Source organism: Giraffa tippelskirchi, chromosome 5 (assembly GCF_054371585.1).
Source record: "Giraffa tippelskirchi isolate mGirTip1 chromosome 5, T2T-mGirTip1v1.2.pri, whole genome shotgun sequence".
Classification (NCBI taxonomy): domain Eukaryota; kingdom Metazoa; phylum Chordata; class Mammalia; order Artiodactyla; family Giraffidae; genus Giraffa; species Giraffa tippelskirchi.
In genome coordinates this window covers 91,488,873-91,516,245 of record NC_137279.1, presented here as the reverse complement: position 1 = coordinate 91,516,245, position 27,373 = coordinate 91,488,873, and the positions used below count along the sequence as shown (strand labels likewise).

Here is a 27,373-nt window from a genome sequence, read left to right as displayed (position 1 = left end):
TTCCATCTCTACATACACTGCCAGCTCAGCTCAAGAGGGCTTCTGAGTGACACCAAGCTTTTTCATCTGAGTCATGTGAATCACTGGCTCTAATGACTGCAAGATTGGCGTTGATGCTTCTGTAGCCATCAAATAGTGGATGTTGAATAATTAAACAGTAAAATTGAGCTTCTACTGGTAGGAGGAATACTTGGTCTTATGAGAGAGGAAGTATCTTGAAGAATACAAATTCTGTGTGGACTAGGATGTACAAACACTGTCGCACACCGGCATCTATCTTATCTATGTATCTAACCAGCTATTATCTATCTATCATGATTATCATCCTCAATCATTTATCATCTATCTATGTATAAATTTGTGCTAGTCTGCTCTGGTTGTCACAACAAAATACCACAGACTTGGTGGCTTAAACATCAAAAATCTATTTTATCATAGTTCTAGAAGCCTAAGATCAAGGTACTGGCAAACTTGGCTTCTGCTGATATCTCTGTTCCTGCCACCTCTGGCTTTATAAGTGCCTGTCTTCTTGTTTGTCTCTGCAAGGTCTTTCCTCTGTGTGCAAGAAGAAAGACAGAGAGAGCTCTGTTGTCTCTTCTTCTTGCAAAGACACCTGTCCACTTTGATTAGGGGCCACCCTTAAAGTCCCATTTAACTGTAGTTACCTCCTAAAAGGTCCTATCTCCAAGAATGGTCACACTGAACTTTGAGAGAATACAATTGGTCCATAATACTGTTTAGTCAGACAATTTGGAAGCCCTTGTCCATCAAACTGGAGAAGGAAATGGCAACCTACTCCAGTATTTTTGCCTGGAGAATCCCAGGGACAGAGGAGCCTGGTGGGCTGTCGTCTATGGGGTTGCACAGAGTCGGACAGGACTGAAGTGACTTAGCAGCAGCAGCAGCAGCCCATTAAACAGAATGGGTTGTTTTTGAAAATCTTAATGCTGATGTATATTTCATGAAGAAATAGTATATCTGTGGACAGAATGAAGCTTTTTGGTCATTTTCAGTGGGTAGCTGGAACAAAACATGTGCACCAGAACATCATTAATGACACTATCAACAAAAATGAAAAGGGAAACAAGATGTTTAGAACAAACAAACTGTTTATGTAGAGATAGTACCCTAAAAGCTTTTGATCCCTCTCAGATCAACTTTCAATGATTGCATCCTTGTGATCCTGGCTAGACTGCTTTTCCCTTCTCTTTAACAGGCCCAGGAGCTGAAGGCCTACCTGCTTTGCCTTCACAAGTATCCCCACTGTGAAAAGATTGCATAATTTACTCAAATGCTGTTCACTATGTTTCTAGAGAACACACAGACTTGGGCACAGAGGAAATTGGCAGAACTTTCACACAGTCTCACATCCCCCATTGTCCAGCCTTTTGGGATGCTGAGAACTGGAGGGAAAGAAGAAGTATGGCTGGAGATAACCGAGAGAATGACACAGGCTGCTTCACAGGGTCTCTGTGAGCCACTGTGGGTACAGAGCTAACGGTCTATGGCTGATGATATGCATGGAACATTCTCATAGTTTTCTTCAGCATCTTCAAGGTCACTGTCTCCAATGCTGGCCTGCCCTGCGGAGTCATCTGGATATGCCTTCTTCAAATCTGAATAGATGACTGTGGGCTCCTAGTGGGAAGGGAAAAAGCACAAACAGTTAGTACCAAAATATAAGTAAGGAAGAGCAGAGGGGAAAGAAAGCCAGGAAATGTGACTCACCTTATCTTCCCAATGTTTCCTTGGTGAATTTGCTGTTGAATTGGAAGAGGAAAGAAAAGTAATATATTGTAATATATTGTAACTTACAACATACTCACAATGCATTCTAAGCCAATCTTTCCTCTGCTGACTCATTTCCTGTCTCCTCTGATGAATTCTTTCAAGCCCCCACAGACCAAGTATCCTAACCTCACACACACAGAATAAAGCCTTTCCTCTGCCCTTAAAATGTCCAGAATGACTTTCCTGAAATATCTTTCTTTCTCTACTGCTCATCACAACCACAGCAGAGAAGTCCTGCTATTTCCACCTGCCCACCTCTATTCAGTGCCTCTATGGCTTCCAATAACACAAGAGATGACTCTACACACGGACATCACCAGATGGTCATTATGGAAGTCAGACTGATTATATTCTTTTCAGCTGAAGATGGAAAGCACTATACGGTCTTCAAAAATAAGACCTGGGGCTGACTGTGGCTCATATCATCAGCTGCTTACTGCAAAATTCAGGCTCAAATTGAAGGAAGTAGGGAAAACCACTAGGCCATTCATGTATGACCTAAATCAAATCCCTGTGATTACACAGTGAAGGTGAATAGACTCAAGGGACTAGATCTGGTAGACAGAGTTCCTGAAAAACTATGGAAGGAGGTTCGTAACACTGTACTGGAGGCAGTAACCAAAACCATACCCAAGAAAAAGAAATGCAAGAGGCAAGGTGATTGTCTGAGGAGGCCTTACAAATAGTTGAGAAGAGAAGAGAAATGAAAGCAAAGGAGAAAGGGACAGATATACTCAACTGAATGCAGAGTTTCAGAGAATAGCAAGGAGAGATAAGAAAGCCTTCTAAAGTGAACAATGCAAAGAAATAGAGGGAAATAAGAGAATGGAGAAGACTAGCAATCTCTTTAAGAAAATTGGAGGTATCAAGGGAACATTTTGTGCAAAGACAGGCACAATAAAGGACAAAAAATGGCGAAGACTTAACAGAAGCAGAAGAGATTAAGAAGAGGAGGCACTACAGAATACACAGAAGAACTGTACAAAAAAGCTCTTAATGCCCCAGATAACCACGATAGTATGGTCACTCACCTAGAGCCAGATATTCTGGAGTGCAAAGCCAAGTGGGCATTAGGAAAGATTACTACAAACAAAGCTAGTGGAGGTGATGAAATTCCAGCTGAGCTATTTCAAATCCTAAAAGATGATGCTGTTAAAGCACTGCACTCGATATACCAGCAAATTTGGAAAACTCAGCAGTGGCCACAGGACTGAAAAAAGTGAGTTTTCATTCCATTTCAAAGAAAGACAATGTCAAAGAATGTTCAAATTACTGTACAACTGCACTCATTTCACATGCTAGCAATATTTTGCTCAAAATCCTTCAAGCTAGACTTCAGCAGTAAGTGAACCAAGAACTTCCAGATGTACAAAACTGGATTTAGAAAAGGCAGAGGAACCAGAAATCAAATTGCCAACATACACTGGATCATAGAAAAAGCAATGGAACTTCAACAAAACATCTACTTCTGTTTCATAGACTATGCTAAAGCCTTTGACTGTGTGGATCACAACAAAGTGTGGAATATTCTTAAAGAGATGGGAATACCAGACCATATTACTTGTCTCCTGAGAGACCTGTATGCAGGACAAGAAACAACGGTTAGAACTGTACATGGAACAGTGGACTGGTTCAAAATTGGAAAAGGAATACATGAAGTTTGTATATTGTCAGTCTTCTTATTTAACTTACATGCAGAGTACATCATACAAAATGCTGGGCTGGATGACTCACAAGCTGGAATCAAGATTGCTGGGAGAAATATCAACAACCTTAGATATCCAGGTGATACCATTTAGTGGCAGAAAGTGAAAAGGAACTAATAGCCTCTTGATGGAGGTGAAAGAAGAGAGTGAAAAGGCTGGCTTAAAACTCAGCATTCAAAAATTGAAGAGCATGGCAACTGGTCCATTCACTTCATGGCAAATAGAAAGGGGAAAAGTGGAAGCAGTGACAGATTTCATTTTCTTGGGCTCCAAAATCACAGGGGATGGTGACTGCAGCTATGAAATTAAAAAATATTTGCTTCCTGGAAGAAAAGCTGTGACAAACCTAGATAAGTGTATTAAAAAGCAAAGACATCACTTTGTCAACAAAGGTCCATTTAGTCAAAGCTATGATTTTTTTCAGTAGTCATGTATAGACGTGAGAGTTGGACCATAAAGCAATTCTTCTCTGGACACTGAAGAATTGATGCTTTCAAACTGTGGTGCTGGAGAAGACTCTTGAGAGGCCTTGGACAGCAAGATCAAATCAGTCAATCCTAAAGGAAATCAACCTTGAATATTCATTGGAAGGACTGATGCTGAAGATGAAACTGAAAAACTTTGGCCACCTGATGAGAAGAGCTGACTCGTTGGAAAAGACCCCAATGCTGGGAAAGATTGAGGACAGGAGGAGAAGGGGGCGACCAAGGATGAGATGGTTGGATGGCATCACCAACTCAATGGACATGATTTTGAGCAAACTCAGGGAGATAGTGAAAGGCAGGGAAATCTGGTCTGCCTCAGTCCATGGGGTCGCAAAGAGTCGGACACAACTTAGCAACTAAGCAACAACAACAATGTCTATATTGGTCATCTGGGAGAAGGAAGTAAATATGATTCACTTCACTTTGCACAGAGAAATTGGAGGAGACTTCTCCAATGGCAGCTTGGGATTCTAAGATCACAAAGAAAATTCCCAGTAAGCCAAAGATCTGCAGAGTTAACATTGAGAAAAATCAGTGTGTGTATTTCTCTTATCCTTCCAAGAGATTATTTGGATTTCTTTCATTTACTTAACCACCCAGTAAGCATTCAGTGAATAATGACCTCCTATTAAGCATTAGTAATCTATAAGGAGGCAAAAATGACACAAACTCAGTGCATATGATCAGGAATCTTACCATTAAAGAGAAAAATAGAGATGAAAACAAATTCAACAAGTATTATAAGCACTAAGATAAAAATGCATATTAAACTATGCTGCTGCCCCAAAGAGTAATCAATCCCTCTCAGGTTTGGAGATAGGGAGGGCTGGTGGGAATCATTGTCAGTTTCAGAGTGAAAACTGAATTATGCCTTGAAATGTGACTAAGGGTTATAGGCCAACTAGAGGCAAGAACATTACAAGACAGATAAGAAGCACAAAATAGCTCAGTTTGATCAAGGAAATGCTGAGAGTTTAACATGGCTAAAGCAAGGACATAAGGCAGAGCTTAGAGGAAGGACAAAAGCATGGAGGGAGGCAAAGGTCCTACTTTAAAATGAAGAATCATTGAGGGCAGTTAATCTAGACAATGATGTGATCAGTTGTGCATCTCAGAGGGATCATGCTGGAAACATGTTGTTAGAAGCTTGGAAAGTTAAAGAGGCTCTGTTGTGTCCAACTCTTTGCAACCCCATGGACTATACATTCCATGAAATTCTCCAGGCCAGAATACTGTAGTGGGTAGCCCTTCCCTTCTCCAGGGGATCTTCCCAACCCAGGAACCCAGGGATCAAACCCAAGGTTGGAAGGAGAACAATATTGGAAATAAAGAGACCAGTTAAAAGAATTACAATTGTTTACTCATTAGATAATAAAACGCTTAATTTAGTAATAATGTTCATTCATTCACTAAAAAAAAATATTTGAGGGGGTCTATAGTTTTCTAAGCATAACACTAGATGCTATTGACATATATTACCAAAGAAATACAGTATCTGTCCTTAAAGAATTTATAGGGTAATGACAGCAGTGTAGACAAGTAAGAAGGAATAGATATGATTATAGGATTTGTAATATAAGAAGAATAGTTAATGCCTTTCATGTAGGATTCATATTTGAGATGACTCTCTTATCAAAACTCCCTTGCTGGATTTGATAAAACACTGCCACCTTACCTCTACTTATTTCAAGTTTGTCTTACCTGAATTTTCTTTTGTATGTTGGGCGCTCCAGATCTGGGAATAAACCAGTTCACCATCTTCAGGATTCACTGTGAAAGAATAGATTACAGTTGGCTGTAGTCAAGACCTCACACTACCGACTCTTCTTCCGGTCACCAAGTTTATAACCACCTTCTATCCCTGACATGGGGCCAGAAATGACATTTTAAAATTGAATACGACTGAACCATGGACTAGTGCTCAATCTCTCTTCCCTCCCTGATTCATTCCTGGAGCTCTCTGTCCCTTAGGAAGTCCTCACCATTGTTGTACACTGGCTGCAGTTCCACTGGGTCTGGTAGCTCTTGGGGATGTGTGTTGGAGGTTCTGGAAGGTTCCTTAAACTCCCTGGGGCTGTAACTGCGACAAGGGGATGAGAGAAAAAAAGAGAAATGTATTTGTGGATTATATAGAATTTCAGGAAAATCAACACGCAGGAAGAGCCCAGCATGGTTATGTAAAATATCATGGCTGCCTACTCTAAGAGTCTGCATGGCTCTTTTGAGAAAATGTCAGAAGTATGGTGCAAGATATAGCCAGGGCAACATTACAGAGAACACCAACTGAGGCAAGGTCAGAGGGCAAAGGCTACACAGTTCAAGATCCCTTTGATAGAGTAGACACTTGTATTTTCCCATTTTTACAATTGTTTTCAAAAGTTGAAATGCTTCAGCATCAATTAACAGAGGCTTCTACATTCCCTCAGAAATTGGCCTTTGTCTTTTTTTAAGGTCCCTTTCAGTTTTCTACCTCATATTATAATGATCTACCTTTCCTGTAAAATACTGTGAAAGCTCTTCAGGAAGAAGTATTTTTTTCCAATTTCATTTCATTCCACAGTTAACATTGTGCATTGAACACTGCCAGCATTCAATCATAGTCTCCTGAATAAGTGTTATGAGTGGGAAAATGAATGATAAGGGAATAAATAAATATAGCCTTAAGAAAGGTGATGTCATTAAGTGGTCAGTTCTCTGCTGGAGCACACTTAAGGAAGAAGATATATTAAGATGGATGGATAGTAAATAACATTAATTCCATGTATAAGTATTTTGTTGTTCAGTTGCTCAGTCACGTCTGACTCTTTACAACCCCATGGACTGCAGCATGCCAGGCTTCCCCACCCTTCACTATCTACCAGAATTTGCTCAAACTCATGTCTATTGAGTCGGTGATGCCATTCAACCATCTCATCCTCTGTCGTCCCCTTCCCTCCTGCCTTCAGTCTTTCTCAGCATCAGGTCTTTTCTAACGAAACAGCTCTTCACATCAGGTGGCCAAAGTATTGGAGCTTCAGCTTCAGCACCAGTCCTTCCAATGAATATTTAGGGTTGATTTCCTTTAGGATGGACTGGTTGGATCTCTTTGCAGTCCAAGGGACTCTCAAGAGTCTTCTCCAATACCATAGTTCAACAGCATCAATTCTTTGGCACTTAGTCTTCTTTATAGTCCAAGTATAAGTATGCTCATTCATAACTATGATTGAAAGTAGCCTTCCTAACCACATTTCAGTTCAGTTCAGTTCATTTCAGTCACTCAGTCATGTCTGACTCTTTGCAACGTCATGGACTGCAGCACGCCAGGCCTCCCTGTCCATAACCAACTCCCGGAGTTTACCCAAACTCATGTCCATTGAGTCGGTGATGCCATCCAACCATCTCATCCTCTGTCATCCCTTCTCCTCCTGCCCTCAATCTTTCCCAGCGTCAGGGTCTTTTCTAATGAGTCAGCTCTTTGCATCAAGTGGCCAAAGTATTGGAGTTTCAGCTTCAACATCAGGCATTCTAATGAACACTCAGGACTGATCTCCTTTAGGATGGACTGGTTGGATCTCCTTGCAGTCCAAGGGACTCTCAAGAGTCTTCTCCAACACCACAGTTCAAAAGCATCAATTCTTCGGCGCTCAGCTTTCTTTATAGTCCAACTCTTGCATCCATACATGACTACTGGAAAAACCATAGCCTTGACTAGATGGACCTTTGTTGGCAAAGTAATGTCTTTGCTTTTTAATATGCTGTCTAGGTTGGTCATAACTTTCCTTCCAAGGAGTAAGCATCTTTTAATTTCATGGCTGCAGTCACCATCTGCAGTACCACATTTATGTCATAAGAATTTGAAACTAAAAAAAAAAAATTATTGGGGTATAATCTGCAATGTTGTGTTAGTTTCAGGTGTACAGCAAAGTGAATCTGTTATAATATATACATATATTTACCCTTTTTTAGCTTCTTTTTCCATGTAGGCCATTACAGAATATTGAGTAGAGTTCCTTGTGCTATACAGTAGGTCCTTATTAGTTATCTGTCTTATTGATATATATTGTAATGTGTGTGTCAATCCTGTTCTAATTTATCCCTCCCCACCAAGCATTTGAAAATTTTAATAGGACATCCAGTAAAATACTTTTAAATGTACATATTTTCGTGTTCTATCCTGGAAACATAAATAAAATGAAAAGGCTGGCAGCACCAGAAGCAGAAACCTTACCTAGGTGATCCAGTGGTGGAAGGTCTTTCTGAAAAACAACAAAGGAACATTGATGATAAGTGATCTGTGTGGACAATGTGCTATATGTTAGAATGTCCTTTCCTAGAAATCAAATTCATTCTAGATTTCAGCTATGGCAAATCTTTGAGAAATCTGGCTCCACCCCTTAGGTCATGTTATAGAGAAGGAAGGTGGGATCTGAAGAGATGTTTGCACAGAACCACAATTGTTCTCAGTCATTCAATCAATAGAATGAACTCTACATAGTTTGTAACTGAGTAGCAGTAGAGAGACAACTTAATGTTTAACTCTAGGCCAAGTGCTAGCCCTACTCCCACTTCTCTATTCTGACTGCAGCCCCATGAGTTGGAGACAAGGAGACTGTGGCCTAGAGAGGGGTTAAAATTAATACTGAATTGTTACACAAATATGATTCAATGGGACTACAAGACTCTTGTAGTCAGACCTTCCTTTATCTATGACCTTGCAAGTCCATTTCAACAGCATTTGGTGCATATTGTTTTCTCCATATCCCTTTTTTCCTTCTCTTTCACCTAATTCCAATTTATCCTTCCTCCTCCAGAGCTTCCCCTGATGCACATAGAACCCTGCTATATTAAAATTACCATATTGCATTGTAATTATCAATTTCTGTGTTTGCCTCTAACTGCTTCAAGTGTGTTACTTGAGGGTACAAAACTCGTCTTAATTATTTTTGTATTTCCTGTGCTTAGAAGTTTGAGAATATTTAGTAAAGATTTGTTAAACAACTGAACAAATTAAACTATGTACTACAAGGACTAAAAAACAACAAGTTGACAATTACCTGAAGTGAAGTCAAGTCACTCAGTTGTGTCCAACTCTTTGCAACCCCATGGACTGTAGAACGCCAGGCTCCTCAGTCCATGGGATTTTCCAGGCAAGAACAATGGAGTGGGTTGCCATTTCCTTCTCCAGGAGATCTTCCTGACCCAGGGATTGAACCCAGGTCTCCCACATTGTAGGCAGACGCTTTACCGTCTGAGCCACCAGGGAAGACAATTACCTAATCGGTGATTAAATGTAAACATAATCTGGAAGCCTACTCCATCAGCCTTAAAAATATATCATATTTCCATCAACACTGCAATATTGAATTCTTTCTGGCCTATCCAATACAACCCTCCTCCTAAGCTTCCCATCTCTGCCCTTTGCCTTTTATCTATGACTCTATATCTGTCTTGGGCTTCCCTGTTGGCTCAGTGGGTAAAGAATCTGCCTGCAAGGCAGTAAACTTGGGTTTGATTACTGAATTGGGAAGATCTTCTGGAGGAGGAAATGGCAACTTGCCTGAAAAATCCCATGTACAAAGGAACCTGTCAGTGAGGCTCTATAACCGTTACATAGTCAATCCATAAAGGTTGCAGAGTTAGGCACGACTGGGCAATTAAGCATGCATGCACACTGTATCTATCTCACTGGGCTTAGAGGACACAGGTTATTGCCCAAAGTAGACATATTCAGGCTTGTGTGTGTGCTCAGTCACTCAGTCATGCCCAACTTTTTGAGACTCCATGGACTGTAGCCCACCAGGCTCCTCTGTCCACGGGATTTCCCAGGCAAGAATACTGGAGTGGGTTGCCACTTCCTTCTCCAGGGGATCTTCTCAACCCAGGGACCGAACCCATGTTTCCTGTGTCTCCTGCATTGGCAGGTGGATTCTTTACCACTGAACCACCTTTACATACCACAAAAAATGACTGATTAATGCCTTCAAACTCTGTTTTCGGGAACCAGGTGTCCTGAGTTAAACTAAAGGCATGTAAGTGTGATCCTGACCTGTATCTCTCTCCTCTGGAATTTTAACCTCATCAATCAACAACCAATATTCTTTCTTGTAGACAGGTTAACTAAGTTTAGGGTGCATCTGAGAGTCAGACTATCTATTCATTTGCCTGAAGGAAAACAGCCAAAACGAGGCTATTTATGATATAAGCTAATATTCACTGAAGATATTTCGGCAAGGCACTGTGCTAAGCAGTTTACATCGATTGTCTCATCGTGCCTATAATGTAGATACTATTATCATGACCATCACAGAGCTAAGGAGACTGGGGTTTGGAGGGCGTTACATTACCAGAATGCTAACCCAAGCAGTTATAGAGCTAATAAATATACCACTTCTTTTGGTAAATTGGAGGAAACAATCAGGCTTAAGGAGCAGAATTCTTCATTTTTAGAAGAATTTGGAAGGCCTGAGCTCTTCCCTGAGAAGACTGGTCAGTAATGAGAAGGAAGACTTTGCTTGGAGGGAAGTACAGTAGGCAAGATTTTGAGTTGTGATAGGCAGAGACCCTCTGATTGGTAGCCTGTCAGAATTTCTTAGTCGTGTTTGATATTTAAAACAACAATTTCCCCTAAATATGGAGGACAGAACCTCCTGGGCCTCTGCCCTCATGGACCACATAAAACAATGACTGGTAATCTTTCCTTCTCTTGTGTTATTTGGTGTTGTACAGACAGCAATCTGTTTTTCTTTTTTAGTATTATCAACTGCAATACTGAAGTTCTCGTGTCTGCATGTCTAGTATATTACTGATTAATAAATGAAATCCAGACAAGCAATGATATAGAAAAGTAACTTTTTAAAGTAGGAGGTACAACCAGCATTTCACAAGTCACCAAGATGTAATGGGGGCTTCCCTCATAGCTCAGATGGTAACGAATCTGCCTGCAATGCAGGAGATCCCAGTTCGATTCCTGGGTTGGGAAGATCCCCTGGAGAAGGGATAGGCTACCCACTCCAGTATTCTTGGGCTTCCCTTGTGGCTCAGCTGGTAAAGAATCCGCTTGCAATGCAGGAAACCTGGGTTCAATCTCTGGGTTGGGAAGATCCCCTGGGGAAGGGAAAGGCTACCCACTCGAGTATTCTGGCCTGGAGAATACCATGGACTGTACAGTCCATGGGGTGTCAGAGAGTCAGACACAACTGAGTGACTTAAAAAAAAGAAAAAAGATGTAATGGAGAGAATATGGAGTTAAGTGCTATGGAGATCCTAGTTATGCCCTAACTCTGACTCATACTAGATATACATGAAATACATGAATCTGGAAAGGTTGCTAACTTCCCAAATTCTTCATTTCTTCATCTTTAACATAGTTATAACAATAGTGGTTGAATTGCAGTCAAATGTACACTAAACTGGACACATTTAAAAAAATCACATATAATAGACTCCATACACAAAAATAAACTCAAAATAGATTAAAGATCTAAACGTAAGACCAGAAACTATAAAACTCCTAGAGGAAAACATAAGCAAAACACTCTCCGACATGAAACACAGCAGGATCCTCTATGACCCACCTCCCAGAATATTGGAAATAAAAGCAAAAGTAAACAAATGGGACCTAATTAAACTTAAAAGCTTTTGCACAACAAAGGAAACTATAAACAAGGTGAAAAGACAGCCCTCGGAATGGAAGAAAACAATAGCAAATGAAGCAACGGACAAACAATTAATCTCAAAAATATACAAGCAACTCCTGCAGCTCAATTCCAGAAAAGTAAATGACCCAGTCAAAAAGTGGGCCAAAGAACTAAACAGACATTTCTCCAAAGAAGACATACAGATGGCTAACAAACACATGAAAAGATGCTCAACATCACTCATTATCAGAGAAATGCAAATCAAAACACAAGGAGGTGCCCGTCAGAATGGCTGCTATCCAAAAGACTACAAGCAATAAATGCTGAAGAGGGTGTGGAGAAAAGGGAACCCTCTTGCACTGTTGGTGGGAATGCAAATTAGTACAGCCACTATGGAGAACAGTGTGGAGATTCCTCAAAAAACTGGGAATAGAACTGCCATATGACCCAGCAATCCCACTGTTGGGCATACACACTGAGGAAACCAGAATTGAAAGAGACACGTGTACCCCAATGTTCATCGCAGCATTGTTTATAATAGCCAGGACATGGAAGCAGCCTAGATGCCCATCAGCAGATGAATGGATAAGGAAGCTGTGGTACATATACACAATGGAATATTACTCAGCCATTAAAAAGAATACATTTGAATCAATTCTAATGAGGTGGATGAAACTAGAGCCTATTATACAGAGTGAAGTAAGCCAGAAGGAAAAACACCAATACAGTATACGAACACATATATATGGTATTTAGTCAATCGGTAAAGATAACCCTGTATGCGAGACATCAAAAGATTCCAAATGAATGGTAGATTTTATGATGAGTACTATCAGGGTTTGACTCCTTGCATTGGTCATAGTAAATGCCCTCTTCCAACAACCAAGAGAAGATTCTACACACATACATCACCAAATGGTCAATACCGAAATCAAATTGATTATATTCTTTGCAGCTGAAGATGGAGAAGCTCTATACAGTCAGCAAAAACAAGACTGGGAGTTGACTGTGGCTCAGATAAACAACTCTTTATTGAAAAATTCAGACTTAAATTGAAGAAAGTGGGGAAAATCACTAGACCATTCAGTTCAGTTCAGCCGCTCAGTCGTGTCTCACTCTTTGCGACCCCATGAATTGCAGCACGCCAGGCCTCCCTGTCCATCACCAACTCCCAGAGTCTACCCAAACCCATGTCCATCGAGTCGGTGATGCCATCCAACCATCTCATCCTCTGTCGTCCCCTTCTCCTCCTGCCCCCAATCCTTCCCAGCATCAGGGTCTTTTCCAATGAGTCGGCTCTTCGCATCAGGTGGCCAAAGTATTGGAGTTTCAGCTTCAACATCAGTCCTTCCAATGAACACCCAGGACTGATCTACTCTAGGATGGACTGGATGGATCTTCTTGCAGTCCAAGGGACTCTCAAGAGTCTTCTCCAACACCACAGTTCAAAAGCATCAATACTTCAGCGCTCAGCTTTCTTCACCGTCCAACTCTCACATCCATACATGACTACAGGAAAAACCATAGCCTTGACTAGACAGACTTTGTTGGTAAAGTAATGTCTCTGCTTTTAAATATGCTGTCTAGGTTGGTCATAACTTTCCTTCCAAGGAGTAAGCGTCTTTTAATTTCATTGCTGCAATCACCATCTGCAGTGATTTTGGAGCTCAAAAAAATAAAGTCTGACACTGTTTCCACTGTTTCCCCATCTATTCGCCATGAAATGATGGGACCAGATGCCATGATCTTATGTTTCTGAATGATGAGCTTTAAGCTAACTTTTTCACTCTCCTCTTTCACTTTCATCAAGAGGCTCTTTAGTTCTTCTTCACTTTCTGCCATAAAGGTGGTGTCATCTGCATATCTGAGGTTATTGATATTTCTCAAAGCAATCTTGATTCCAGCTTGTGTTTCTTCCAGCCCAGGGTTTCTCATGATGTTCTCTGCATATAAGTTAAATAGGTAGGGTGACAATATACAGCCTTGACGTACTCTTTTTCCTATTTGGAACCAGTCTGTTGTTCCATGTCCAGTTCTAACTGTTGCTTCCTGACCTGCATACAGGTTTCTCAAGAGACAGGTCAGATGGTCTGATATTCCCATTTCTTTCAGAATTTTCCACAGTTTATTGTGATCCACACAGTCAAAGGCTTTGGCATAGTCAATAAAGCAGAAATAGATGTTTTTCTTGAACTCTCTTTCTTTTTTGATGATACAACAGATGTTGGCAATTTGAGCTCTGGTTCCTCTACCTTTTCTAAAATCATCTTGAACATCTGGAATTTCATAGTTCACGTATTGTTGAAGCCTGGCTTGGAGAATTTTGAGCATTACTTTACTAGCGCGTGAGATGAGTGCAATTGTGCGGTAGTTCGAGCATTCCTTGGCATTGTCTTTCTTTGGGATCGGAATGAAAACTGACATTTTCCAGTCCTGTGGCCACTACTGAGCTTTCCAAATTTGCTGGCATATTCAGTGCAGCACTTTCACGGCATTATCTAAAACAAATCCCTTACAATTATACAGTGGAAATGACAAATAGATTCAAGGGATTAGATCTGATAGACGGAGTGCCTGAAGAACTATGGACGTGGAGGTTTGTGATATGGTACAGGAGGCAGTGGTCAAGACCATCCCCAAGAAAAAGAAATGCAAAAAGGCAAAACGGTTGTCTAAGGAGGCCTTACAAATAGCTGAGAAAAGAAGAGAAGTGAAAGGTAAAGGAGAAAAGGAAGGATACACCCATTTGAATGCAGGCTTCCAAAGAATAGCAAGGAGAGATAAGAAAAGCCTTCCTCAGTGATCAGTGCAAGAAAATAGAGGAAAACAATAGAATGGGAAAGACTAGAGATCTCTTCAAGAAAATTAGAGATACCAAGGGAAGATTTCATGCAAAGATGGGCACAATAAAGAACAGAAATTGTATGGACCTAACAGAAGCAGAAGATACTAAGAAGAACTGGCAAGAATACACAGAAGGACTATACAAAAAAGATCTTATTGATCCAGATAATCACGATGGTGTGATCACTGGACTAGCTCCAGACATCCTGGAATGTGAATTCAAGTGGGCCTTAGGAAGCATCACTATGAACAAAGCTAGTGGAGGTGATAGAATTCCAGCTGAGCTATTTCAAATCCTAAAAGATGCTGCTGCTAAAGTGCTGCACTCAATATGCCAGCAAATCTGGAAAATTCAGCAGTGGCCACAGGACTGGAGACTGTCAGTTTTCATTCCAATCCCAAAGAAGGGCAATGCCAAAGAATGTTCAAACTATCACACAATTGCACTCATCTCACAGGCTAGCAAAGTAATGTGCAAAATTCTCCAAGCCAGGCTTCAACAGTATGTGAACCGGGAACTTCAGATATTCAAGCTGGATTTAGAAAAGGCAGGGGAACCAGAGCTCAAATTGCCAACATCTGTTGGATCATCAAAAAAGCAAAAGAGTTCCAGAAAAACATCTACTTCTACTTTATTGACTATGCCAAAGCCTTTGACTGAGTGGGTCACAACAAACTGTGGAAAATTCTGAAAGAGATGGGAATACCAGACCTGAGAAATCAGTATGCAGGTCAAGAAGCAACAGTAAGAACTGGACATGGAACAGCAGACTGGTTCCAAATTGGGAGAGGAGTACGCCAAGGCTGTATATTGTCACCCTGCTTACTTAACTTATATGCAGAGTACATCATGTGAAATGCTGAGCTGGATGAAGCACAAGCTGGAATCAAGACTGCCAGGAGAAATAGCAATAACCTCAGATACACAGATGATAGAACCCTTATGGCAGAAAGTGAAGAAGAACTGAAGAACCTCCTGATGAAAGTGAAAAGGGAGAGTGAAAAAGTTGGCTTAAAGCTCAACATTCAGAAAACTAAGATCATGGCATCCGGTCCCATCACTTCATGGTGAATAGATGGGGAAAAAGTGGAAACAGTGAGATGCTCTACTTTTTTGAGCTCCAAAATCACTGCAGATGGTGACTGCAGCCATGAAATTAAAAGACGCTTGCTCCTTGGAAGAAAAGCTATAATCTAGACATCATATTAAAAAGCAGAGACATTACTTTGCCAACAAAGGTCCATCTAGTCAAAGCTATGGTTTTTCCAGTAATCATGTATGGATGTGAGAGATAGACTATAAAGAAAGCTGAACACCAAAGAATTGATACTTTTGAATTGTGTGTTGGAGAAGACTCTTGAGAGTCCCTTGGACTGCAAGATCAAACCAGTCCATCCTAAAGGAAATCAGTTCTGAATATTCATTGGAAGGACTGATGCTGAAGCTGAAACTCCAATAATTTGGCCACCTGATGCAGAGAACTGACTCATTTGTATAGACCCTGATGCTAGGAAAGATTGAGGGCAGGAGGAGAAGGGGATGACAGAGGATGAGATGGTTGGATGGCATCATCGACTCAATGGACATGAGTTTGAGTAAGTTCTGGAGTTGGTGATGGACAGGGAAGCCTGGCATGCTGCAATCCATGGGGTCACAGAGTCAGACATGACTGAGCAACTGAATTGAACTGAACTGATCAGGGTTAGTGCTACACAAAAGTTGTATACATAATATTATTTGAAAAAAATGTTAATTAGCTGTAAATATCTGTCACAAAATGATGTGAAATGATGGTATTTTTCATGCAAAGAAGCAGAAGGATGAAGGACCATTGATTGACCTGAAAGTAGAAGTAAGAAGAAATGCTTAACCACCATCATTAAGATGGTTTTCATTAAATTGAGATCCAATTATTTGTTTATTTGCTTGATTTTCAGTATGAGCCCTAAAAAAAGGAAAACAGAATCATTTGGCCTGATAGAAAAGGAGAGTTTGTGTTACGTCACAAAGAAAGACAGAAAGTAAAGGATTAGTAGTTTCAAATACAAAGTCTTGAAACCTTATAAGCACCCAAAGCACTGAATAAAACAGTCCATACATTCCAAGATTTCTGATCCACGAAAAGCATTCAGAGAGAAAAATTAAAGCAATCACATAAGAACAAAGTCAAGGATGATGGCAGATTTCCTGTCAGAAATCATGCATACAGGAAGACAGTACAGCAACATCTTTTAAATATTGAAAGAAAAAATTTTTTTTCAACTTAGGATTCTATGACAGTAAAATTATTTCTCACAAGTGAATGCAAAACAAAGACTTTTATAGTCATACAGAAGCTGAGATAATTAATCACTAGCAGACCCATCCTACAAGAAGTCTTTTAAGCAGAAAAAAAATCATATCAGATGAAAATGTGGATACACATAAAGGAATGAAGAACATTGATGTGTTAACTATATGAGTAAATGTATAATATTTTTAAATTATATGTAAGCTTCTTTAAAAAATAACTGATTGTTTACAAAAGTAGTAACAATGTACCAGGGAGGGGAGAAATGGAGTACACAATGATAGTATTCTTATACTATACATGCAGTGATACAGTGTCACTTGTAAGTAGACTGATAAGTTAAATATGTATACCATATACCTTAAAATAACCACTAAAATAACAAAGCAAAGAGTTATATAGCTAATAAACCAACAAAGGAAATAAAACTGAATCATAAAAATACCCCAAAGAGGGTAGACAAAAAAAGGAAATGGAAAACAAAGAACAGATAAGACAAGTAGAGAGCAAATAGGAAAATAATAGACATAGGAACTTAATTGTATCAACAATTATAGTAATGTAAATGGCCAAAGTTTTTTTAAGTTAGAAAGTAGAAAGAGACTGCCATATTAGATAAAAAAAACAGAATTAACTATATGCTATCTATAAAAATATGCTTTAAATATAGAAGCACAAATATGTTAAAATTTTAAAGAGTGGAAAAAAGAAATATCAAGCTAACATTAATTATATGCATATGTGCTCAGTTGTGTCCAACTCTTTGTGACCTCATGGACTGTAGCCCTCCAGACTCCTCTGTTCATGGGATTCTCCAGGCAACAATACTGGAGCAAGTTGCCATTTCCTTCTCCAGGGGACCTTCCCAACACAGGGATCAAACCCACATCTCTTACATCTCCTGTTTTGGCAGGCAGATTCTTTACCACTGAGCCACCTAGGAAGCCCAACATTAATTATATAACTTTTTATTCCTGGTAGTATGATTTACCTTGAAATATTATTTGATATCAATCTATTAATATAGGCTCCTCTTTCCATGGGGTTCTATAGGCCAGAATACTGGAGTGGATAGCCATTCCTTTCTCCAGGGAGTCTTCCCAACCCGGGGATCAAACCTGGGTCTCTTGCATTACAGGCATATTCTTTACTATCTGAGCCACCAGGGAAGCCCTATAGTTAATACATTATTAATTAATTTTTTATTAATATCAAATAATGTTTCAGGGTTAAATGATACAACCAGGAATAAAAAGGTCATAAAGTCATAAAGGATAATGTGGTCATTTCATCAAAAACACATAACAGTGATAAACATTTGTGCACCTAATAATAGAGTTTCAAGATACACGAAGCAAATCTGATAGAATTGCAAGAAGAAATGAAAAAAACCCACAATTATTGTTGAAGATTTTAATATCCTTCTCTCAATAATCAATAAAGTAAGAGAAAAATCAGTACAGATATCGAAGACTTCAGCAACACTATCAATCAAATTCACCAACAAACTCATACTACAAGAAATATTAAAAAGAAATCCTTTAGACAGAGAGAAAATGATACCATGTGGATGTATATATATACAAAGAGGAATGAAGGATTCTGGAGCTCGTAACTAAACAGATATTACCTTGACATCCAGCCAGAAAAAGAAATGATAAGAAAAAAAGCTACCAAACCAATATCCCTTATGATAGGTGTAAACATTCTTAACAAAATTTTAGCAAATCAAATTCAAAAATTATAACCAAGTGAGGTTAACCCCAGAAATGCAAAGCTGTTTCAACATTCAACATTCAAATTACAAAATCTGTATCAGTAGACTAGAAAATAAAATCATGATTTTCTCAATGTAGAAAAAGCATCTGTCATTGTTCTATAAAAACTGTCAGTAAATTACAATTAGTAGGGATTTCTTCAGCCTAATAAACAGTAGCCACAAGAAATCTACAGCTAAGATTATCATATGTAAAAGGTGAAAGTTCGAATACTTTCCCCTCCCTAAGCTCAAGAACAAGACAAAGACGTCTGTTCTCTTAACACTTCTGTTCAACATTGTACAGGAAGTTCTAGCCAGTACATTAAGGAAAAAGAAATAAAAGGAATCCAGATTGGAAAGGAAGGCATAAAATTATCTTTATTCACAGATGACTTGATCATCTATGTAGAAAATCTTCTGAAATTGACAAAATTAATACTAGAACTAATAAGTGTGTTTAGCAAAGTTGTAGGATATGAGACCAATATACAAAAATCAATTGAATTTCTATATAACTAGCAACAAGGGGCTTTCTTGATGGCTCAGATGGTAAAGAATCTGCCTGCAATGTGGGAGACCCGTTCAATCCCTGAGATGGGAAGATACCCTGGAGAAGGAACTGGTAATCCATTCTAGTATTCTTGCCTGGAGAATCCCATGGACAGAGGAGCCTGGTGGGCTAGAGTCCATAGAGTTGCAGAGTTGGACTTGGCTGAGCAACTAACACACACATACTAGCATCAAACAATCAGAAACTGAAATTTTAATTTCATTCTCAGAATATCTTAATTTTATCTAAATATCACTGTATTTAAATGGTATTTAAATATATATGAGTTTATGGATTGTACCTATGGCTATTGTTTATTTCTGTTGTTGTTACACATGAAGGACTTTCTCTTTCATTCTTTTCATTTTCAGTAAGCTTTGGACTGAAGTTGAAACAGTAAATATCTAACTTTTTAATTTTTAATGGAAACAAAACTCTACTCTCTGATTTAAAACTCAAATGAAACACATGGAATAACAACTTCATTAAGAAATTTGTTCTGCCTTTTTATCTCTGCCAATCTGTGTGATCAGTACTTGGAAAAGAATAATCAACCTTTGTAGGATGCACTACATAAGTTGAAATAATAATAACAATGGCAAAAGTCACAACATCAAAGAGTAAGATATAGCCACTTACCTGAATTACTTTGGGTCCTGAAGTGACGCACCAGAGCAGCAGTAGCAGCAAGGCCAAGGATGCTCAGTAGCCCTGCGGTGACTCCCTCAGTGATAAGGATTATTTTGTTACTGGGTGGTCCTAAGTGAAGAGACCTGTACTTGAGTTCAGTGCCAAAAATGTTTCATCCAGACAAAAACTGTGTAGGTGGGGGACTAGCTATATATTAGGACAGGTTTTTGCCAGGTTCTGATTTCTCAATTGGAATCATTTCCAGTATAATTTGTAATTTTCAGAATAATAGCACAAAGAGAGTGATTGCCAGAATCTAACATTAAAATTTATTTCTTTTCCCTCCCCTGTCCCCACGAAGTCAGTACCAATCTCCAGAAGCCCCAAGCCTTGGTTTCACGTTAATAACTCTTTGACATTGGGAGGATTTGTACAGTCTATTTGAGAAATATTTTAATGACTATAAAAGTAACCTGTAGCCCAGGTACCACCAACCTACCTATGATGCTGAATATCACCATTTCACTGTGCTGTACCCCTAGGCCATTGTCAGCCCCACAAGAGAAGTTTCCGGAATGCTCTGCCATCAGAGTGAGGTTGAAGGATGCTCCTCCTCCAAAGGGGGCCTCTCTGCTCCCCAGCGTGACATTCTTGTAATAAAACCAGTACAGGATCGGGGGAGAGCCTCTTTGGGCCTCACAGTGAAGTTCTAACACATCTCCCACCACAGCCTGGGCCCCAGCAGAATTGAAGGTTAAGACAGGATGAGACACTGGAACTGAAAGAGGCAACATAGCTTATGAGCAGTCTTGGTTAAGTATGTACAAAATAATTTAATAAAGGAAATATCCAGCATAGTTCAGTAGTAGGAGTATGGGCTTGGAATTCAGGAAAACCTGAATTTAAATCCCATTTCTGCTCTTTATTAATGGCAGAGACAGGATTTAAACTCAGGTTCCTGGGTGGCTCAGAAGGCAAAAAATCTGCCAGCAGTGCAGGAGACCCAGGTTCAATTCCTGGGTCTGGAGAAGGGAATGGTTACCCACTTCAGTATTCTTATCTGGAGAATTCCATGGACAGAGGAACCTGGCAGGCTAGAGTCCATGGGTCTGTTTTTCCTGGCTTCCCTATTTCTATAATCACAAATTAAAAAGTCTGATAAAGGGTTGGATACAGCTGAGTGAATAACACTTTCACTGCCCTTTATTAGCCCTTTGATCTTGATGTTTTAAAACATTTTACTTTCTTCAAGTCTCAGTTTATTCCTTTGTAAAGTGGAGGGAGTAATAAGAATCGTGTATGTAAAGCACTCAATAAATGCTAGTTACTGTTGCTGATAGGAATAATTACTAAAAGCAAAGTTTGTTGCTCCATATTATTAATTCCTGAGACTAAGCTTTAAACCTAGACATCCACACCTATTTGAAGTATCCTCTACTCAGTACCTTGCTTTATATTTCTACTTAGCATTAGCACTAACATCTATCAATCTGTTATCTATGTATCTGTCTATTTATCATTGCTATATATCTGATTCCCCGAATAGAATGTAACTTTCATAAGAATGAGGACTTAACTCTTTGTTCATTTCTATATTCCCAACTGCTAGAATTTTGCCTTGACATGTAATAGTTTATCAATAATTGGTGAATAAGTGGATAAGTAAAATTTACCTATATTTGGCCCCAAAATATCCAGATACAGCAATAGCAACAAAGATTTCCATTTTAATTTGTGATTATAGAAATAAAGAAGCCAGGAAAAACAGAAAATCATTATGTTTTAAATTAATATATGGCTAAGATGGCAGAGGAATAGGACAGGGAGACCACTCTCTCCCCCACAAATTCTTCAAAAGAACATCTGAACGCTGAGCAAACTCCACAAAACAACTTCTGAACGTTGGCGGAGGACATCAGGCACCCAGAAAAGCAGCCCATTGTCTTCAAAAGAAGGTAGGACAAAATAGAAAAGATAAAAAGAGAGACAAAAGAGTTAGAGATGGAGGTGCGTCCTGAGAAGGGAGTCTTAATAGAGGAGAAGTTTCCAAACACCAGGAAACCCTCTCACCGGAGGGTCTGGGGGAAGTTTTCAAATCTCAGAGGGCAACATAACCGGGAGGAAAAATAAATAAATAAAACCCACAGATCACGTGCCTAAAGGCAACTCCCAGCACAGAAGTACCCCAGACGCTTGCATCTGCCACCAGCAAGTAGGGGCTGAAAGGAGAGGAGCAGGTGGCATTGCTTAGGGTAAGGACCGGGCCTGAATGCCCTGAGGGCAGTCTGAGGAAGCTAACATGAGATACCAATCTAAACTGTGGGATAGCCAGAGAGAGAGGGGGCAAAAAGAGAGAGAGAGAGAACTATCCTGTGAAATGCTCTAACCTAAGGTACTGCAGGCCCACTCACAGAACAAAGGACTGAGCCAATACCAGAGAAGATCGAGCCAGCTACGGACTGGCCCATCCCCCGCCGGATGTAGCCAGCAGGCGGGCGCCAGCCAGAGTCGGAAAGGGGCAAACTCGGCACCAGAGAGGGCATCCCCTACCAAACTGTGAACAGGGTTCCAGTTGCTAACCAGAGACTTCCTGAGATTCTGGATGGTTGACATCCACCAGGAGGATTGCAGCCAGAGATCAGCTCCCCAGAAGAGACACACGGCACATGGGAGACGGGCCCGGAAACCTGAGTGGCTGGGACTGGGGAGGTGATAAGATGCACTGCACCTGAGAAGAGTGCGCTTGCCAAGCATCTGGTTGCCTGAGATGGTCAGACTGGGGAACGGCACAAAACGCAGGCCCAACTGAGTCTGAGCCTTTGTGGAGCACACAAGAACCTGAACCTGAGTGGCTTAGACCTGGGAAGTGCACACAACCCAGGTCTGTTCCCTGCAGAGCAACCTGAAGTCTGAGCAGTGTAGACTGGGAAAGCAGACACGCCGTGAGCAGGGGCAAACCCAATGTGGCTGAGACACTGAGAGTATTCCCCACACCCGCCAGTGATATTTGTTGGCAATGTTCCTCCTCCCCCACAGCAAGACTGAACAAGTAAGCCTAAATAAGAGACCACCTTCGCCCCCTTGTGTCAGGTCAGAAATTAGACACTGAAGACACCTGCAAACAGAAGAAGCCAAATAAACAGAGGCAATCGCGTTGGAAGTGACAGGTGCAACAGACTAAAATCCGTGTAGTTAACACCGAGTACATTAGAAGGGACCTATAGTTCCTGAGAAGTATAAGCTGGAACAAGGAACTATCTGAAACTGAACTAACCCCACACTGCCCACAAAAGCTCTAGAGAAATTCCTAGATATAATTTTCCTATTATAATTTTTTTTAATTTTTTTAATTTTTTCTTTTTTAAAGTCCTCTATTACTCCTTTAATTTTCATTTTTATAAACTACTATTATCTTGCAAAAAAACAAAAGACCATATTTTTAAAGCAAATTTCATATGTATTCTTATACCTTTTGTGATTTTTTTTTAATATTGTATTTTTGACACTCTAACCTCTACTCTAGATTTTTAATCTCTGCTTTATAGTGTTTGTTATCAATTTTGAACATTTAAGAATCCAATCTTCAGTACCAATTTTTACTTAGGAGTGTGATTACTGGCTTGATTACTCTTCCCCTCTTTTGACTCTCCTTTTTCTCCCCCAGGTCACCTCTATCTCCTCCCTCCCCCTTCTCTTCTCAACCCAACTCTGTGACTCTTTGTGGGTGTTGCAGGCTGTGGAGAACATTTAAGGGACAGAGCACTGCCTAGATCTATCTCTCTCCATTTGATTCCCCCTTTTCTCCTCCTGGTCACCTCTATCTCCTTCTTCCCTCTTCTCTTCTCTATATAACTCTGTGAACCTCTCTGAGGGTTCCAGACTGTGGAGAGCACATAGGGAATTGTTTACTGGCTAAATTGCTCTCTCCCCTTTTGATTCCCCTTCTTCTCCTCCTGGTCACCTCTATCTCCCTCTCCCTCTTCTTTTCTCCATGTAACTCTGTAAACCTCTCTGGGTGTCCCTCACTGTGGAAAATCTTTTCACCATTTACCTAGAAGTTTTATTATCAGTGCTGTATGGATGGAGAAGTCTTGAGGCTACTGCAAGAATAACACTGAAAACCAGAGGCAGGAGGCTTAAGCCCAAAACCTGAGAACACCAGAGAACTCCTGACTCCAGGGAACATTAATTAATAAGAGAACATCCAAAAGCCTCCATACATACACTGAAACCAAGCACCACCGAAGAGCCAACAAGTTCCAGAGGAAGGCATACCACACAAATTCTCCAGCAACGCAGGTACATATCTCTGAGCTTCAATATACAGGCTGCTCAAAGTCACACCAAACCCATAGACATCTCAAAACTCAACTGGACACTTCATTGCACTCCAGAGAGAAGAAATCCAGCTAGACCCACCAGGACACCGAAACAAGCTTCCCTAACCAGGAAACCTTGACAAGCCAATCATCCAATCCTACCCACAGGGAGGAACATCTACAATAAAGAGGAACCACAAACTGCCAGGATACAGAAAGGCCACCCCAAACACAGCAATCTAAAGAAGATGAAAAGGCAGAGAAATACTCAGCAGGTAAAGGAACATGATAAATGCCCACCAAACCAAAAAAAAGAGGAAGAGATAGGGAGTCTACCTGAAAAAGAATTTAGAATAATGATAATCAAAATGATCTAAAATATTGAAAACAAAATGGCATTACAGATAAATAGCCTGGAGACAAGGATTGAGAAGATGTAAGGAATGTTTAACAAGGACTTAGAAGAAATAAAAAAGAGGCAATTAATAATGAATAATGCAATAAGTGAGAATAAAAATACTCTGGAGGGAATCAACAGTAGAATAAAAGAGACAGAAGACAGGATAAGTGAAGTAGAAGATAGAAAGGTAGAAATAAATGAAGCAGAGAGGAAAAAAGAAAAACGAATTAAAACAAATGAGGAAAACCTCAGGGACCTCTGGGACAATGTGAAACGCACAAACATTCGAATCATAAGAGTCCCAGAAGAAGAAGACAAAAGGAAAGGCCATGAGAAAATACTCAAGGAGATAATAGTTGAAAACTTCCCTAAAATGGGGAAGGAAATAGTCACACAAGTCCAAGAAACCCAGAGAGTCCCAAACAGGATAAACCCCAGGTGAAACACCCCAAGACAAATGTCAATCAAATTGACAAAGATCAAACACAAAGAACAAATATTAAAAGCAACAAGGGAAAAACAACAAATAACACACAAGGGGATTCCCATGAGGATAACAGCTGATCTTTCAACAGAAACTCTTCAGGCCACAAAGGAATGGCAGGACATACTTAAAGTGATGAAAGAAAAAAACCTACAACCCAGATTACTGTACCCAGCAAGGATCTCATTCAGATATGAAGGAGAATTCAAAAGCTTTACAGACAAGCGAAAGCTGAGAGAATTCAGCACCACCAAACCAGCTCTTCAACAAATGCTAAAGGATCATCTCTAGACAGGAAACACAAAAAGGGTGTAGAAACATGAACTGAAAACAACAAAGTAAATGGCAACGGGACCATACTTATCAATAATTACCTTAAATGTAAATGGGTTGAATACCCCAACCAAAAGACAAAGACTGGCTGAATGGATACAAAAACAAGACCTCTATATATGCTATCTACAAGAGACCCACCAAAACACAAGGGACACATACAGACTGAAAGTGAAGGGCTGGAAAAAAATATTTCACGCAAACGGAGACCAAAAGAAAGCAGCAGTTGCAATAATCATTTCAGATAAAATAGGCTTTAAAATAAAGGCTGTGAAAAGAGATAAAGACGGACATTACATAATGATCAAAGGATCAATCCAAGAAGAAGATATAACAATTATAAATATATATGCACCCAACATAGGAGCACCGCAATATGTAAAGCAAATGCTAACAAGTATGAAAGGGAAAATTAACAATAACACAATAATAGTGGGAGACTTTAATACCCCACTCACACCTACGGATAGATCAACTAAACAGAAAATTAACAAGGAAACACAAACTTTAAATGATACAATAGACCATCTAGATTTAACTGATATTTACAGGACATTTCACCCCAAAACAATGAATTTCATCTTTTTCTCAAGCGCACACAGAACCTTCTCCAGGATAGATCACATCCTGGGCCATAAATCTAGCCTTGGTAAATTAAAAAAATTGAAATCATTCCAAGCATCTTCTCTGACCACAATGCAGTAATATTAGACTTCAATTACAGGGGAAAAAAATATTAAAAATTGCAACATATGGAGGCTAAACAACACGCTTCTGAATAACCAAAAAATCACAGAAGAAATCAAAAAAGAAATCAAAATATGCATACAAATGAATAAAAATGAAAACACAACAACCCAAAACCTATGGGACAATGTAAAAGCAGTGCTAAGGGGAAGATTCATAGCAATACAGGCTCACATCAAGAAACAAGAAAAAAGGCAAATAAATAACCTAACTCTACACCTAAAGCAACCAGAGAAGGAAGAAATGAAGAACCCCAGGGTTAGTAGAAGGAAAGAAATCTTAACAATTAGGGCAGAAATAAATGCAAAAGAGACAAAAGAGACCATAGCAAAAATCAGCAAAACTAAAAGCTGGTTTTTCGAGAAGATAAACAAAATTGACAAGCCATTAGCCAGACTTATCAAGAAACAAAGGGAGAAGAATCAAATCAACAAAATTAGAAAGGAAAATGGAGAGATCACAACAGACTCCACAGAAATACAAAGGATCATAAGAGACTTTTATCAGCAACTATATGCAAATAAAATGGACAACTTGGAAGAAATGGATAAATTCTTAGAAAAGTACAACTTTCCAAAACTGAACCAGGAAGAAATAGAAAATCTCAACAGACCCATCACAAGCACAGAAATTGAAACTGTAATCAGAAATCTTCCAACAAAAGAAAGCCCAGGACGAGATGGCTCCACAGCTGAATTCTACCAAAAATTTAGAGGAAAGCTAACACCTATCCTACTCAAACTCTTCCAGAAAATTGCAGAGGAAGGTAAACTTCCAAACTCATTCTACGAGGCCACCATCACCCTAATACCAAAACCTGACAAAGATGCCACACAAAAAGAAAACTACAGGCCAATATCACTGATGAACATAGATGCAAAAATCTTTAACAAAATCCTAGCAATCAGAATCCAACAACATATTAAAAAGATAATACAACATGACCAAGTGGGCTTTATCCCAGGGATGCAAGGATTCTTCAATATTCGCAAATCAAACAATGTGATACACCACATTAACAAACTGAAAAATAAAAACCATATGATTATTTCAATAGATGCAGAGAAAGCCTTTGACAAAACTCAACATCCATTCATGATAAAAACCCTCCAAAAAGCAGGAATAGAAGGAACATACCTCAACATAATAAAAGCTATATATGACAAACCCACAGCAAACACTATCCTAAATGGTGAAAAATTGAAAGTATTTTCCCTAAAATCAGAAACAAGACAAGGGTGCCCACTCTCACCACTACTATGCAACATAGTTTTGGAAGTTTTGGCCACAGCAATCAGAGCAGAAAAAGAAATAAGAAGAATCCAGATTGGAAAAGAAGAAGCAAAACTCTCACTGTTTGCAGATGACATGATCCTCTACATAGAAAACCCTAAAGACTCCACCAGAAAATTACTAGA

The 27,373-nt window shown here is 39.6% G+C and overlaps 1 protein-coding gene across 11 annotated transcripts in view; it reads right to left on the bottom strand.

Annotated features, from left to right (window-relative positions):
* Nucleotides 1–1,091: 1,091 nt before the first annotated feature.
* Nucleotides 1,092–27,373, bottom strand: part of FCRL3 (Fc receptor like 3) — a 47,330-nt gene continuing 21,048 nt past the window's right edge. For all 11 annotated transcript variants that reach the window (XM_081494059.1, XM_081494049.1, XM_081494054.1 and 8 more), the window contains 7 exons: nucleotides 20,172–20,450; nucleotides 19,682–19,801; nucleotides 8,190–8,217; nucleotides 5,965–6,062; nucleotides 5,684–5,752; nucleotides 1,729–1,760; nucleotides 1,092–1,638 (listed from right to left, as the gene is read on the bottom strand). In XM_081494059.1, the coding sequence (XP_081350185.1) occupies nucleotides 1,495–1,638; nucleotides 1,729–1,760; nucleotides 5,684–5,752; nucleotides 5,965–6,062; nucleotides 8,190–8,217; nucleotides 19,682–19,801; nucleotides 20,172–20,450 (770 nt within the window). In that variant the 3' untranslated portion in view covers nucleotides 1,092–1,494. The remainder of the gene's footprint in view (nucleotides 1,639–1,728; nucleotides 1,761–5,683; nucleotides 5,753–5,964; nucleotides 6,063–8,189; nucleotides 8,218–19,681; nucleotides 19,802–20,171; nucleotides 20,451–27,373) is intronic.